This window comes from Manacus candei, unplaced genomic scaffold (genome assembly GCF_025592945.1).
Source record: "Manacus candei isolate 608988 ecotype Guabito, Panama unplaced genomic scaffold, ASM2559294v1 h1tg000079l, whole genome shotgun sequence".
In the NCBI taxonomy this organism is placed as follows: Eukaryota; Metazoa; Chordata; class Aves; order Passeriformes; family Pipridae; genus Manacus; species Manacus candei.
Genome location: NW_026138127.1, coordinates 690,210 through 706,035, shown reverse-complemented (window position 1 = coordinate 706,035; position 15,826 = coordinate 690,210). Strand labels below are relative to the sequence as shown.

At 40.1% G+C, this 15,826-nt stretch overlaps 1 protein-coding gene across 4 annotated transcripts in view; it reads right to left on the bottom strand.

Annotated features, from left to right (window-relative positions):
• RASGRF2 (Ras protein specific guanine nucleotide releasing factor 2) overlaps positions 1–15,826 on the bottom strand; it is a 128,935-nt gene that overhangs the window by 56,037 nt on the left and 57,072 nt on the right. For all 4 annotated transcript variants that reach the window (XM_051810837.1, XM_051810834.1, XM_051810835.1 and 1 more), the window contains exons 10-15: positions 8,866–9,026; positions 7,805–7,871; positions 6,840–6,976; positions 4,762–4,844; positions 2,508–2,756; positions 1,810–2,198 (exon numbers count right to left, since the gene is read on the bottom strand). In XM_051810837.1, the coding sequence (XP_051666797.1) occupies positions 1,810–2,198; positions 2,508–2,756; positions 4,762–4,844; positions 6,840–6,976; positions 7,805–7,871; positions 8,866–9,026 (1,086 nt within the window). The remainder of the gene's footprint in view (positions 1–1,809; positions 2,199–2,507; positions 2,757–4,761; positions 4,845–6,839; positions 6,977–7,804; positions 7,872–8,865; positions 9,027–15,826) is intronic.

Here is a 15,826-nt window from a genome sequence, read left to right as displayed (position 1 = left end):
TCTGGCAGCACCAGAGCAACAGCATTACCTATTTCCATTCCCCTTGTGAGAATTCTTCTTAGACTTACTCATCTTCCTCATGCTGCATACAGCTGGGTGACAAAAGGACTCTCCCCCGCAGAACAGAGCTATCTAGATGCAAACTCCTCCAAACTGAGCGCAAGCTGTTCAGCAGGAGATCCTCAAGGGGATGGAAGACACCGCTCAGACAGCAATTTAGCATTTATATGAGCTCCTTGCCATTTCCAAATGTTCCTCGTGCTGTCCAGGTAACCCCTCCAGCTTTGACAGACGAGAATGAAAAATCTGAATAACTCTGCAACAATGCCCAGTGCTTACACGAGGCCAGAACAAGCTGTTCTTAACCAGTTCACTCTACAATGTTTAGCAAAAAAACAATGTACAACTGCAGTTACCTGTCTGTGATTAACTTTAATGCACGGCCTATACTTTGGGACTGACCTGGGAAGCCTGTTCCAGTGCCCGACCACCCTCTGGGAGGAGAGGGAGAACCTTTTCCTGATTTCTAACCTGACCCTCCTCCTGTGCTAGAACCCTTTTTCCCCTCAGAGAGGGGAAAAATGCCTGTCAGGCATCAGTAAATCAGATGTTTTTTAAATCATCCTGTGGTCAAAAATCACATAATTTTTCCAATGACACAAGCCTCTCCTACAGAGAGAGAGACTCCTGTAATGCTAAGGTGGCTCACTTGTCTGTTAAAAAAGATTTTTTGTTAAACAATAGGCTACATTCTGCAAAAACAATTCCTCTTCCTAATGCAACATCAAATTTGTTACCAGGGCACTTGTTTCAATTTATCATTAGGGAGTAGATATAACATTTCGATCATATTTTTCTTAGTTTATGTTTGGTAATCTTTTTCTTCTTTCCTCTTATTAATTTTTGTTGTTACAGTACCAGCAATTAAAACTGGGCTACATTTTGCTCATATTCACAGATCAAATTCCTCAGATTGTAAATCAGGCCATGTACAACCATTTTTGAACATTAATTTTAGGAATAAAATAGCATTTTCTAATTGCGTTATTTTCTGCTTAATGAAACAACAATAGAAAAATATTTCTCTATGCTTCTATTCTAAAGACCATTCCTCCATCCCTAAAGGACAAATAATGCCCATTTATGCTTCCTATGAGATTGAAGCTACTTTCTTGCTTTGCCATCTATAAATACAATGATCCCATTCTAGACGCATACACTGAGGTTTATTTCAACCAACTTTAGCCCTCTGGAAGTGAAACTTGTTCCAAGGTGCCTTACACAATCCACAGAGGAAAGAGGCATTTGCACAGGAACAATTAATCTATTTTAGATCTACCTTCTGGATGGAGAACAACCAGGTGGTGTGAATGTCACTAGTATTCCAAGCACAGCACATAAATTATTTATTTGGATTAGTGACAGAATCTCCCTGGAAAACTAACCGTGTGTGCAAACATGCTGAAGATCTTTACATCCCTTCTTTTTAACTTGATATTTTTACTTCTAATAATGGTACAACTCAAAAATCTTTCACCTCGGGAAACACAACTGGTATCAAATATTTTCTTCCGCCTTTCTCCTTAAAACTCCACTGAAGTGAGAACAGACAAAGTGTGGGGGGTTGGAACTAGATGAGTGGTATGTCCCTTCCAGCTCAAACTATTCTATGATTCCATGATTTTGCCATACTGCCATTTCTGGAAGGGAGCAACCAAATGGTGGGATCAGACAACTCATCGCAGCCTCGACTAGAGAAGAACCAGAGGGCAGGATATCTGGTCTCAGTGTTCTGTGGGTATTTAATACCTCTGCGGATGCTCCTCCTCAGCTTGTTGCAGAGGTCTATGCGGGGGTTCTCCAGGCTGTCCTCGATGGACCCTGGACTCTGCTCTGGGGACGAGAGCCCCTTGCTCAGGTCCAGGGGCACTTTGCTGCCCGTAGGCGGGGGGGAGGTGGCCGGGCTGTAGTTTGAGGTAGGACTGCTGGCCACAGACGAAGCAGAGAGGTCGAGGGCACCGATTCTTGAGTTCAGGGGTGAGGTCAGGGACAGCTTTCGGGTTCTGGCAGGTGAGGAAGTCCTGGAGAGTGACAGTGGAGGAGGAGAAGAGAACTTGCGGCAGAGATGTGGCGACTTCCCGTCAGCCAGGTACTCCCCTCTGTTGTTCTGATTGGTGGCAAAGAACAACTCCAAAGACCTGCAAGTAAGAAACACAGAAACAAATACCCACATGGTGACAAGAAACACAGAACAGGTTTAACTGAAAACAGTTCGTGCAAATCTGCATGGCACTGCAAAATCTGTGTGACACTTAGTCCTCAGAGACAAAAACTGAGACAGACTTACCTAAAAACTGATGTGCTGTTACAAACGAAGAAGTTTCTGCTTCAAAACTTTTTTTAACTTTCTTCTTATAAATAAGCAGAAAATCACAAAGGTAACGACAAACAACACCGTGGTATTTCTTTTGGAAAAGTATGATATAAAGTTGGAGCCCCTTGCTCACCTGACGGGAATGGAGGTGAAGGGCCGTTTGTAGATGTCTGAGAGTTTTTCCAGGACAACAGCTGCCGTAGTGAATATGCGGTAGGTGTGCAGGAAGGTGTTCAGGAAATCGATGCTCAGAAACCTCAAGTCTGTCAGTCGTTCCAAGAGGCGCTCGACGCTTGCGTAGCGGATTTGGGGCACTTTGCACGAGTTCAATGTTTTGCTGAAGCAGATGTCAATGTCATCTCTATGAAGACGAGCATCGGATCTACACACAAAACCCAAATTTAAAACATTTTATCAATGAGTGGTTATGGCAAAGGAACGCTACGACTTTATCTGCTCTTGTCAACACAGAGGCGGCAAGTATATTTATATTATTGTATTTCATCAATGCAATAAACCTCTTAATCTGTGGTGATACCTGCTTCCATAACTAAAAGAATTTAAAATTTATTTTTGGTAGATAATAATTTACATTCAAAGCCTAAGAAACCATTAATGATGCTTAAATTTCTGAAATGGAACAGAGGGCAGAATGGTCCCCTCTTGTCTCTTTCAGGCTACTATGGCCTGTAGTTCAATATTAGTAGAATGTCACTGTAGAATAATAGTGAACTGATTGCAATGTGTTTCTGCTGGGATCAAGCTTTATCTAAAATAGAGTAATGGATCCTAACAGAAGGGCAGCAAAATTAATCCCTTAGCTAAGTTTAAGGCTCACCTGCAAATTAACACCTGCCCTCAGACTCCAAGAATTACTTTTTGTTTTAAAAGAATAAAGAGGGAACAGCATGAAAGATCTCAAATTTCAAAGCAGTAACCAAGAAGAATCTTTGTTTCAGTGAGAAAGAAATAAAGAACCAATTTTTGCTTGGTCATCAAAACAAAAATAATTTGTATAACCCTACCCAGAATGTTTTTTTTTTTCCTCAAATTCAATTTTGCTTAATTTTATCTAGCTGAAGGCTTAGTTTGTAAAAAAAAAAAAAGATGAATACTAAGTAAAGCATCTTTTAATATGCTTGTTATTTTAAAATTATGTCATTTTCTCAGAATACATATTAAGGTATTTTATACAGTTTTACACTGTATTACATAAAAGAAACAATAAAATATCTTCTTTCTTAAGTTGGGCCCTCAGAAATGGGGCAGGTCTTTTTACTTCATTCAATGACATTTGACTCTGAAACACAGTGTGTGCTGAAAAGCAGACAAGTAAAATTTAAGAAAGAGAATGCCAAAGTTTTGTCTGTTGTTAAGACATGTATGGTTTTTAGAATTAAAATTTCATTCTCTTGACAATGGGATTAAGATTGTGCTGTAGTCGTGTACTTTTAAGATTTAGCAGGTAACAGAAGTGTTTACACACACTGGAGATTTCCTGGAATAAACCTGAAGACCGTAAAATGCCTTATTTCAATGGATCAAAGGTATGTGCCCTAATGGTCTATTTATGGATGTTTTCTCTTTCCCATTTCGAAGCACAAAGAAAGGAGAGGAAACAACTACAAAAGAGGCATTTGAGAAACAAAGAGATGTGACAGATAACAGCAGGAAAGGAAATAGATATCTGTCTATCCCTGTGTTTTATTCATTAATATTTATATTGGATAACAGTAGACAAAACTCATGTAAATTGAGGTAGATAGAAGATCCGAGAGGTAAAGTTTTGTTGAAAATTTGGAATCATGTACTGAAAATTGCTCTCTAGAAATAAAAATTATTAATTACAATAAATAACTGAAAGAATTTAAAGGTGAAGGAGGCAGGTTTAAGAAAAATTACCTCAGTGTGATCACTTAAAATTACAAGAGAAAATAATTTTTTATCAGAAATAGCAGAAAAAAAGAAAACATAAACTTTGGCTAATACAACAAAATACCTTGGAAAATGGCACTTGTCTTTAGTCACATAAATTCTCAAGACATTTTAAAATATATTCAATAAAATTATGAGTGGTATGACAGAGGAAAGCTATCTGAGAATAAAATCATTCATCTGAGGCGTAACTGAAGCCAACTTCACAAATAACAGAAAAATCCAGAAAACACCATGAATTAGGAGTTTACCATTCTGACTGATCCCTACCATTCCAAGAAAGGGATTTGAAAACATATGTTTTGGGATATAAAATTTATTCCATTTAACAATACTGGAGAAAAAATAAATTAAACTCTTTTATTTTCTGAAAACACATTTTCTTTTTTAAAACTTTTATTAAAAATACACAACAAGCTATTTTGTTCACTGGGGGAAAAGGTTGCACTTACTTGATCATATGTGGCACTGTGACTTTAGAGTTTTCTTCAAACACTATTGTCATTAACCCATTGCATCTTATATTATCAATGCACTGTGAAAATAAGCATTAAGAACTGTTAAAATGAAATACAGGGTAAGGAGACTTATTTCCACACTTTTTATATCCCTCTAAGCACAGCTTTTACAGGATATGGGCTGACTGGGACAAGGTATTTTCACAAATGAAAAGCAGTGATGCAAGAATTACAGTGGACATGCTTTTTCAGCCTCTGATTCCTGAAGCATTCAGCTCGGAATCCTTTTTTTCCCACATGATTAAGCATTTTGAGTTGGAAGTGATATTTCCTTTGAAGCTCCTTTGAAAGGGAGCAAAATTCATTACCTCTAGTGTTTCCTGAACGAGTGTAAGCTTAAAAAATCAAGACCACAAGTCAAAATACTCTGTACAGCAATGGGTGCACTAATACCTTACCCTTTACTCTGTGCAAAAGACCAGAGGGAAAAACAAACAGTGTCTAGAAACACACTTGCAAATGCAAATTGAAGTGATGCTTATTGTGAAACAGAAGTGTAAAAGTGCTGTCCAAGCCATTCCCTGCAAATTCTTGTATGTATGTTTTGGGCAAGTAATTAGGAGGTGGTGTTCTTTCACATAGTTCAGATGTGTCCAGAGAAGGAAATGGAGCTGTATCTCCACAGCTATAAATTTAAACCATGATCTATGTAGCTATATGTGGTTTTATTTATATATAAATTCAAGGTTTTAAGATTATTTGAAAAGTCCAGCTGTAACAACTGACCATATGATTTGATCAAACTGTTGCCTAAAAGCAGCCACAAAAATATATCTAATAAAATACGTAATTTCCCCATTTTAATTTTAAATATTTCAAAGGAACCCTTTAGCACCAATATGATATCAGATGGCTTTTTTAATTTATTATAATTTAGGTTAAGAATGGACTTATTCCTGGCTGTCCCATGTTTCAGGCCAATTCCTAAACAGTCTTTCTTCCCCAGAAAATAATTCCAATAACTGTACATGTCACTGGAACACCATAATTCATTGAAAATCTATTTTGTCAAAAATTCTCCAACCAGGTATGTCTGTAAGACAGAGAGCTGCAGCTCATAATGTAGATTGAGATTTTTATTTTCATATTTTTGTTCTTTCAAAAATGTTATTCCAGCAGAGAGCAACTCAGAATACTTATTTTTAAGCAGTTTCTACTCATTATGACAATGATTCATCTGGAGATGTTGCCAGCAATGACAGCAGCTTAAGAAATGCAACACATTCCACACTGATATTTCTCTAATCAATTATTACTCTTTAAATTAATAGAGGATAGGACCTGAATTCAGGACTATGACAGATCTATGTACTTGCTGATCATATGCACACACACACACAAAAATACCCTTAATTTAGATCTGCTTAGGTGAAAGTTCAGATATTGCATTCAACTTCTTTCCCCAAATAGGCTTGGATAAAATTTTGCCATTAGTTTTTAACTAAACGCACAAAAAAATATTCCTGACATTAAAACATTTTGAAAAACCTTTTTTCTTCATTTACAATATGGACAGTTCCTGCAAACTGTCAGAATGCTCAGCAATATTTATAATGGTTTGTTAGTATTCTTTTTGGTGGAAAACAGAGTTTATCTCATTTTCTCACTACATTATTGATGTGATATGGCATAATTTTCACTCTTAGGACTCTCAGATGTTTTTTGATTTGTATGAAAGTCATGAACAAACCAGTACTATCCTTCTTCTTAAATCAGAATACATATCTGGATGGGCTCTTCCTAGACATAAAAATGATTACCATTAGTATTATGTTTGTACATGGACAATTTTGTAATTTATATCCCATCTCTGTCATTGAGAAACACATTTCACTGGTGACTCAAATGCAAAGAGAGAATTTTGAGGAAAACAGGCAGCACTAAGGGGTTTTCATACAGAACACAGCAAATGAGCCCTCAAGAAATCAGCATCCCTGTCTCGGAATGGTTTTCAGAAATACAGAATAAACTAAGATCTCAGTGCACACATGACAAAGAATGCATTAAACTACCTGACTGATATCACTTGTCCACGCAGCTTTCTCCTGTCGTGATGGGGCTAAAAGGACAACAGTAAAAGGAGGAGCATCCGTAGGTTCAACTATAAGTTTGAAATCAAGGTGCCCAAACACCTGTCCAGAACCTTTTGCTTTACAGCCAGAGGAGGAAAAAAAAAATCAAAATGTGAAACTTCAGAGTACAAGACAAATAAAAAATGGTTTCATTTAAAACAAAAGTTGCTTTAAAACATCACCCAGACAAAGAGCAAGTCCAATTGGGGATCCAAAAACTCATTTTGTTTTTCACATACAAAAATAGTGGAGTTGCTACACATTTTTCTAAAGATACCAAATAAGGTTAAATTACTTCTAACACTTCTATGCTCATATGCCCTCAGCATACTAGAAATATCACTGAAATTAATGAAACTACTTCCACAGTTCAAGTTCAAAAGCTGAAAAACTGCAGGATGGAAACCAACATGAGTAACAATAAAATCAGCTTGAGCCTGTGTTTTGTTATTCCATTTGAACAAGCTCGCAGTTCAGACTTGTAGGGAGTCCAAGACAAAAGCTTTCCATGAATTCTGCCATTTCATTCAACCCCCCATTTATTTTAGAAATCCAATTATCTGCTGCTTGTTTTGAGGCTTTTTTTTTTCTTTCCAAGATCCTACGGGTGAAGCTATACACAAATGTCAGCAAATAATTTGTCACATTCCTTCAGTCCGTCCTCTTGAAAATCCGATGTGGGATGTCAACAGCACAAACAAATATAACATAACAAACCGTTACCTGAGCCAGCATGTCCATTATTGAAACATTCATTGTACTGAATCAGTTTACCAGTGTATTCCTCTGGTTTCATGCAGGGAGAAAACATATCAATTTGCTCTTACGAAAAACCAAAAAAAAAAAGGTAGCAATTTTTGGAAACTAGAAACCATAATTATCACAAACAGCTGAATTTAACTTACAATCATCATCACTGGCATCTGTCTCCTCAATCAATGTGCACTCTATTAATGACAGAACACCTCCTGTCTATGAAAACAAAGAACAATTTTCACAAATTTCGTCATTTGTTCCCATTTGTCATGACAGTTATTTTTAAACTTTGATACAACTTACTCTAACATTTTACATTACTCAGAGTTCTTAGGTAGATATATCAATTTCATCATGCACATTTTTTCTTCAAGACCTAAACCCAGACAGATTAAATATAATTTTTTTTAATCCAGTAGTACAACATACAACATTTCTTTCACTTTTACCACACTGTAATTCACATCACATATGGACTTGTACACAGGTTCCAAAAAAGTTAAACAGAATTTCATCTTCTCCTGAATTTAAATGAAATAGATACAGGGTTTTTTAAAGGTTCTGTTATAGTCTAATTATTTTGCAAAGTACTTGAACTATTTAAGATGTGCAAAGAGAGAAAGCCCATAAACAGTCTTAATAACCTCCCAGAATGTCAAATTAAAATTCTATTCAACATAATCCACCCTGTAAGCTGCCAGCATCTCTTTATCCACAAGTCAGCCCTATAAAAGCCTGTTTCTAAGTAAGCATAACTAGATTGTTCTTAGATGACATTTCAGTTTAAAAGAATGTGCTGTCCAGGAAACAGAATTGACTTTTAAAACTAATTTTATTAGAGTTCTTGAAAATGTTCTTTGGCAATTCTGCAGGATTGTACTGGCTGATTTATGCACTGAAAACTGACTTATATTCAGTGCTACATACACTGAATTTATTCACTGCTTCATATGATACATCAATGCCTTATTCCTAACCCCAGCTTATTAGAATTAACTGGGTTTAGAAAAATCCTATAGTTAGTAATAATGTTGGCTGAATTCCATTATTTGAAATCAAAGGACAAAGCAGTTAATAACTGTTTATCACCCCACTTCTGTTTATAACCTTACAGGCAAACCTCAGTGTAAAGCCATAAAATAACATAATATTGACATTTCACCAAAATGTGTTTTTATTGTGTAGCTTAAACATATTGTAAAGTCCATACCTTGAGAAGATGCAGTTTTCCTCCTGAACTTCTAGTACAAATTAAAAAATGTTTTGTAAACAAGAAGCACTGCCTTTCTCCTTCTTTCTTCAAAGACAATGAGCCCAGGCGAACTTTACTAAGCTTTCCCCTCTCAACTGAAGGGACTTGGATAAGGGAACCTGATAATAAAGATGCAAAATTTACCGTATTAAAGTAATATTTAGTAGGTAGTGTTTAAGTTAATGCATTCAATATTATTATGTTAATAAATGCAACTCTTCATTCTAGTATCAATGTATATCAGTCTGTCTCTGAAGCACAAGTCAATCATCTTTTTTTTGCAAAAGTTCCCTTTGGTTTTTATCATAAATAGATTCAAACAAGTATGACTAATACTTATGTGCATGGCAGGATTAGATCTTGGGCTAATTATGCAATTAAACACACTAATAGCTCATTGATCAGAAAATGTAGCTGAGCAGCAAAAAGCACTTTTGACAGCTACTAGACTTGCAAAAGACAAGTTACTTACAAGTCAAAGAGACAGAGAATGGAAAGAATATGTTTTGAAGGAAAGGAGTTTGTTGTATGTGTGTGAGCCTGTGTGCAAGAGAGATGGAAATGAAGCACATTTCTTCTGCTTATCTTGTGCTGCATAATTTTCAGTGCTCCACAGCTCATCTAAAATGTGTTATCAGTAAAACACTTCTGGACTAAATTGAACCTTCTTATGTAAGTCTGAATTTGTACTCCAGGCTGGGGACAGCTCTGCTCCTCTGTTGTTTCATACCTCAGTCTCTGACCAGCTTTTCCAGATTGATACCACCATGTGTATCACCTCCAAATTTGGAACTGGAGTTAAATTCGGTAGTGCAGTGCAACTCCTCTACATATCAAAGGGAGAGATTTCTATCATACAACTTGCTGTGAGCAGACAGGGCAGCCAAGAGACCTCCTAATATCATTCCCACACATCTATCCTCACTATCACCCTTACACTGCATCTTATTCCAACATTAGCCAGCTAATAGAGCTAAACCAGCAGGAAACTAATGCTACAAAGAGGTAGCTGACAGCTCCCTGGTAGGAGTAAGGTCAGAAGGGCACCAAAGAACTCATGGGACAAAGGGAGGAGGTCTTTGACCTGCCTCTTCTGGAGGCAAGAAGACATGTGTCAAAGCTCAAACTTGACACAATGCCAGCCTGAAAGAACCATCCATGAAATATTAGATTAGTAATTCTTTACACTGTCAAAAGAATTATTTTGCTCAAAGTTCTTAAACTACCAAACAGAGAAATTGAGGTAACTGATAAAGCTGCTACTTATCTATATTTTTCTACACCTATTTCCCTTTATATATTTCATTAACCTTAAGTTATTGATATATAAACTTCTACTGACACAGGAAAATACACAGCAGTAAATCTGCCACAGAACAGCATTCTCTGACAGCCATTTCACACTTAAACTGAACATGTACAACATGATTCGTGTCACTGCAACAAAACAGTGGAGTAAAGTTGTGCTAGAACTGTGCAAAAGAATTTGGAATGTTTTAGGTTCACTTAAATTCTCACCAAACTCCATAAATACTTATTGGTTGTTGTGCATTTCTCCTGGGCAAAACATCCTACCTGCCTCAGCTGTGAGAGAGAGAAAGGAGATAATTTCCATGTGTGGGAATGAATGGTGACTATGCAACATTACATCGAGCTTAGAGAAGCCCTGCCTCTCTTGTCATCGGGTAGATGGAACAGACCAAGTAGGTGGGGGGGAATGGAAACAGGTCCCTGGTCAGAGACTTAAAAGAATCCCCTCCCGACCCCCATCACCTCCCCAGGTGGCCTTAAAGAACAGGTATGAGGCCCTGGACCCAGAGAGTCAGGCAGATGACACTCAAAGATCTGTCTGGAGGGTCTCCCAGTTGCACCCCATCTACTAGATGGATCACAACCACAGCTATTAAGAAAAAAAGTAGTTGTAGTTGGTGATTCCCTTCTCAGGGAAACTGAGGGTCCTGTATGCCGAGCAGACCCATCCCACAGGGAAGTCTGCTTCCTTTCTCGAGCCAGGGTGACAGATATTAGCAAGAGACCTTCCGAGCTAATTCAGCCCTCTGATTATTACCCACTGTTGGTAGTGCAGGTTGGCAGTGATGAGATCAATAAAAGAGGTACCAGGGCAATTAAAAAAAGGACTTTAAGGCTTTGAGTCAATTTATTGATGGGACAGGAGCACAGGTGGCGTTTGCTTCAATTCCTGCAGTAGCAGGGATGAACGAGGAGAGGAGTAGGAAAACCCATCTTATCAATAGGTGGCTAAAGGATTGGTGCCACAAGTAGAATTCTGGGTTTTTTGATCATAGGGCAAAATTTATGCTACCAAGCCTGCTAGAGTCAGGTGGGCTTCATCTATCTAGCAAGGACAAAAAAGCCATAGCATATAAGTTGTCAGGGCTGATCAAGAGGGCTTTAAACTAGGTTTGAAGGGGGAAGGGGTTGAAACCAGGCTCTCCACAGATGAGCCTAAGGGTGAAAGCCAGAGTTAGAAGTGAAATCAGCAGCCCAGCTGAAGTGCATGTACACCAATGCACACAGCATGGGTAACAAACAATAGGAGCTGGAAGCCATTGTGCAGCAGGAAAGCTGTGCTGTAGTCGCCACCACGGAAACGTGGTGGGATGATTCACCTGACTGGAGTGCTGCCATGGGTGGCTACAAGCTCTTCAGAAGGGATAGACAAGGTAGGAGAGGTGGAGGGGGTGGCTCTGTATGTTAGAGAGTCTCTTGACTCTGTAGAACTGGAAGTCAGCAACAATAAGGTTGAGTGCCTGTGGATCAGAAGGGGGAAGGCCAACAAGGCTGACATCCTGGTGGGAGTCTGTTATAGACCACACAACCAGGATGAAGAATTATTCTACAAGTAGCTGGCAGAGGTTTCAAAATCACCAGCCCTTGTTCTCGTGGGTGACTTTAACCTGCCGTATGTCTGCTGGAAACTCAGCACAGGGGAGAAGAGGCAGTCTAGGAGATTCCTAGAGTGTATAGAGGATAATTTCCTGCTCCAGCTGGTAAATTAACCTACCAGAGGTGGGGCCCTGCTAGACCTGCTGCTCACAAACAGAGAGGGGCTGGTGGGAGATGTGGTGGTTGGACGCCATCTGGGGTACAGTGACCACGAAATGATAGAGATTTCAATACTCGGTGAAGTAAGGATGGGCGTCAACAAAGCTTCTGCCCTGAACTTCTGGAGGGTAGACTTTGGCCTATTCAGGAGGCTGGTTCAGAGAGTACCTTGGGAAACAGCCCTTAAAAACAAAGGGGTTCAGGAAGGATAGATATACTTCAAGAAAGAAATCTTGAAGGCAGAGGAGCAGGCTGTCCCAATGTGCCAAAAGGCAAGCCGGTGGGGAAGACGACCTGCCTGGCTGAACAGGGAGATTATGCAGGAAACTTGGGAAAAACAGAGTCTATTGCCTTTGGAAAAAAGGCTTGGCTATTCATAAAGCGTTTAGGAATGTAGTTAGGTCATGTAGAAAGAAAATTAGAGAGGTGAAAGCACAGTTTGAACCTTATCTGGCCACTTCTGTTAAGGACAACAAAAAGTGTTTTTGTGAATACATCAATAGCAAAAGGAGGGGCAAGGAAAACCTCTGTTCTTTGTTGGACATGGAGGAGAACATAGTTACTGAAGACAAGGATAAGGCTGAGATACTTAACACTTCCTTTGTCTCAGTTTTCAACAAGAAGACAGGTTGTCCTCAGGACAAGTGGCTTCCTGGGCTGGTAGACAGAGACAGGAAGCAGATCAGCCCTCCTGTTATCCAGGAGGAAGAAGTTAGTGACCTGCTGAGCCACTTGGATCCTCACAAGTCTATGGGACCAGATGGGATCCATCCTAGAGTGATGAGGGAGCTGGTGGAAGAGCTCACCAAGCCACTCTTCATCATTTACCAACAGTCCTGGCTCACTGAGGAGGTCCCAGATGATTGGAAGCTGGCTAACATGATGCCCATCCACAAGAAGGGCCTGAAGGATGATGCAGGAAACAACAGGCCTGTCAGCCTGACCTCAGTGCCTGGCAAGGTTATGGAGCAGATCATCCCGAGTGTGACCATGCGGCACCTACAGGATGGACATGGGATCAGACCCAGCCAGGGTGGGTTTAGGACGGGCAGGTCCTGTCTGACCAACCTGATCTCCTTTTATGATCAGGTGACCTGCCTGCTGGATGAGGGGAAGGCTGTGGATGTGTCTACCTGGACTTCAGCAAAGCCTTTGACACCGTCTCCCACAGCACACTCCTGGAAAAGCTGCAGCCCATGGCTTGGACAGGGGCACTCTGTGCTGGGTTAGGAACTGGCTGGAGGGCCGGGCCCAGAGAGTGGTGGTGAACGGGGCTGCATCCAGTTGGTGGCCGGTCACCAGTGGTGTCCCCCAGGGATCAGTGTTGGGCCCAGTTTTGTTTAATATCTTTATTGATGAACTGGACGAGAGGGGGGGGCGTGTGGATTTGCTGGAAGACAGGAGGGTTCTGCAGAGGGACCTGGACAAGCTGGAGAGATGGTCTGATTCCAGTGGTATGATGTTTAACAAGGCCAAGTGCTGGGTCCTGCACTTTGGCCACAACAACCCCCTGCAGCGCTACAGGCTGGGGACAGATTGGCTGGAGAGCAGCCAGGCAGAAAGGGACCTGGGAGTTTGGATTGACAGGAAGCTGAACATGAGCCAGCAGTGTGCCCAGGTGGCCAAGAAGGCCAATGGCATCCTGGCCTGGATCAGGAACAGTGCTGGCCAGCAGGACCAGGGAAGTGATTCTTCCCCTGTACTCAGCACTGGTGAGACCACACCTGGAGTGCTGTGTCCAGTTCTGGGCCCCTCAGTTCAGGAAGGACATTGAGGTGCTGGAGCAGGTCCAGAGAAGAGCAACGAGGCTGGTGAAGGGACTCAAGCACAAGTCCTATGAGGAGAGGCTGAGGGAGCTGGGGTTGTTCAGCCTGGAGAAGAGGAGGCTCAGGGGAGACCTCCTCACTCTCTACAACTCCCTGAAAGGAGGTTGTAGCCAGGTGGGGGTCGGTCTCTTCTCCCAGGCAACCAGCAGTAGGAGAAGAGGGTACAGTCTTAAACTGTGCCAGGGGAAGGTTAGGTTGGACATTAGAAAGAAATTCTTTACAGAGACAGTGATTGGCCATTGGAATGGGCTGCCCAGGGAGGTGGTGGAGTCACTATCCCTGGAGGTTTTTAAGAAGAGACTGGATGTGGCACTCAGTGCCATAGTCTAATTGGCAGGGTGGAAATGGGTCATGGGTTGGACTTGATGATCCTGGAGGTCTTTTCCAACCTGGTTGAATCTGTGATTCTCATTTGGTCCCTCAGATCCAAAGGGACATTGCAAGGCCAACAAATATGTTTAAAACTTCAAAATTGCTCAAACAATTCCCAGTACAAAGCTCTCTGTGTCATTTTCCTCCTAAAATTCTATCTATACCTTTAGGGTAGAAATATTCAACCTGTACATTCAATTTCTGCTTTGCTTATTAGAATAGTAGTATCTATAAATATTATATGCTTACAGACTTAACTTCACAGGTAACTTTTATTTTATTTATTTTTAGTTTCATTAGAATGCTTCCAGGACTAACATATTTTGCTCTGCTATAATGCACTGAAGGTTAAATGATGTTCTTAGACAGAGGTGAAATATTATTTTTTAATAAGGCAAAACAAAATAAACTTTTTAAAAGGAGGAAAGAGAGACTGCATTTTCTCTATTTTATATTTACAGAGAGAAACACATCTCCTGTACATACTGCAGGGCTGACATCAAGGAAGGACCTTGTGCATTCCCATCAGGCTTTTGTGATTAAGGAAACTGGGCATTGGCTCACTGGGCATTCTACAGATTTCCTCTTAAGGAAAAAAATGGTCACAATTGGCCAATGTACAGTTGCAATGAACAAGTGAAGCTAATTTTAGGACATTCATTAACAGTATAGTTTGGACAACAGTGTAATCTTTTATTCAGCTACAGGCCTAAGCACTTTCAGTACTTCTGTGCTGACAGAGTAGTCACACTGTCAGGCTTTGTCCAATCCGAGGAATAGAAAAAATTTTAGCTACATTCAGGCTGCCTGATTTAGCAACCCAGTTTGGCTTTCTCCATTTTGGAGTTTGGGGGGTTTGTTACTTCTTTTGTTGTTTGTTTTTACCATTCAGGTGGTCAAACACTGGGAGAGGTTGTTCATTCAGAGAGGCTGTGGAGTCTACATCCATGGAAAAAACCAAATCCTGACTGGATACGGCACAGAGCAACCTGCTCCAGCTGATGCTACTTTGAGCAGCAGAGACTAGAAGGGATCTTAAAGAAAATTTACCTTAATTGTCTGTGTGCCTGACAATAAAATCTTCATCTAAGTAAGCGATAGGGAGAATCAGACCCCAAGAAACTTGAAGGAGAATCCATAGGCTACAGTGCAAAGCACTGCCAGAGATAGTTCCTATGGTCTCAACTTGTAAAACTCAACAGAATCAGCCCCTTCTTAAAGAAGTAAAGTATATGACATAGGCAAAGCTGTAATTAACATCCATTGAAAAAGCCTAAACAAAGGTAAAGGCACCTCTCTCGTTTTTTAAGCTGAAAAAGAGGTTTCTTGAACCCATCTACACTGATCAATACAAAGAACAGAAGGCTAATGGAAATTAGAGGAGATGGACATCTCTACCAAGGTGACCCTACTGCCATGGGCTCTATTCAGCTTTCTGCACTTACACAGAATCACAGGCAGTGGGTGTTCCACAAGATAAACTGATGCACTCTTCTGTAACATACACTCTTGTCCACTGTCCTTTGACTGTATGCCTAGAAATAAATCTGAATTTACTTTACTGAAACTATGGGTTTTGCCTGGGTCTAACACTCCAACAGTAACCTTGTTCAGACTTACTCTCACAGAAAAAACTGTAAGTTCTATTGATGAAA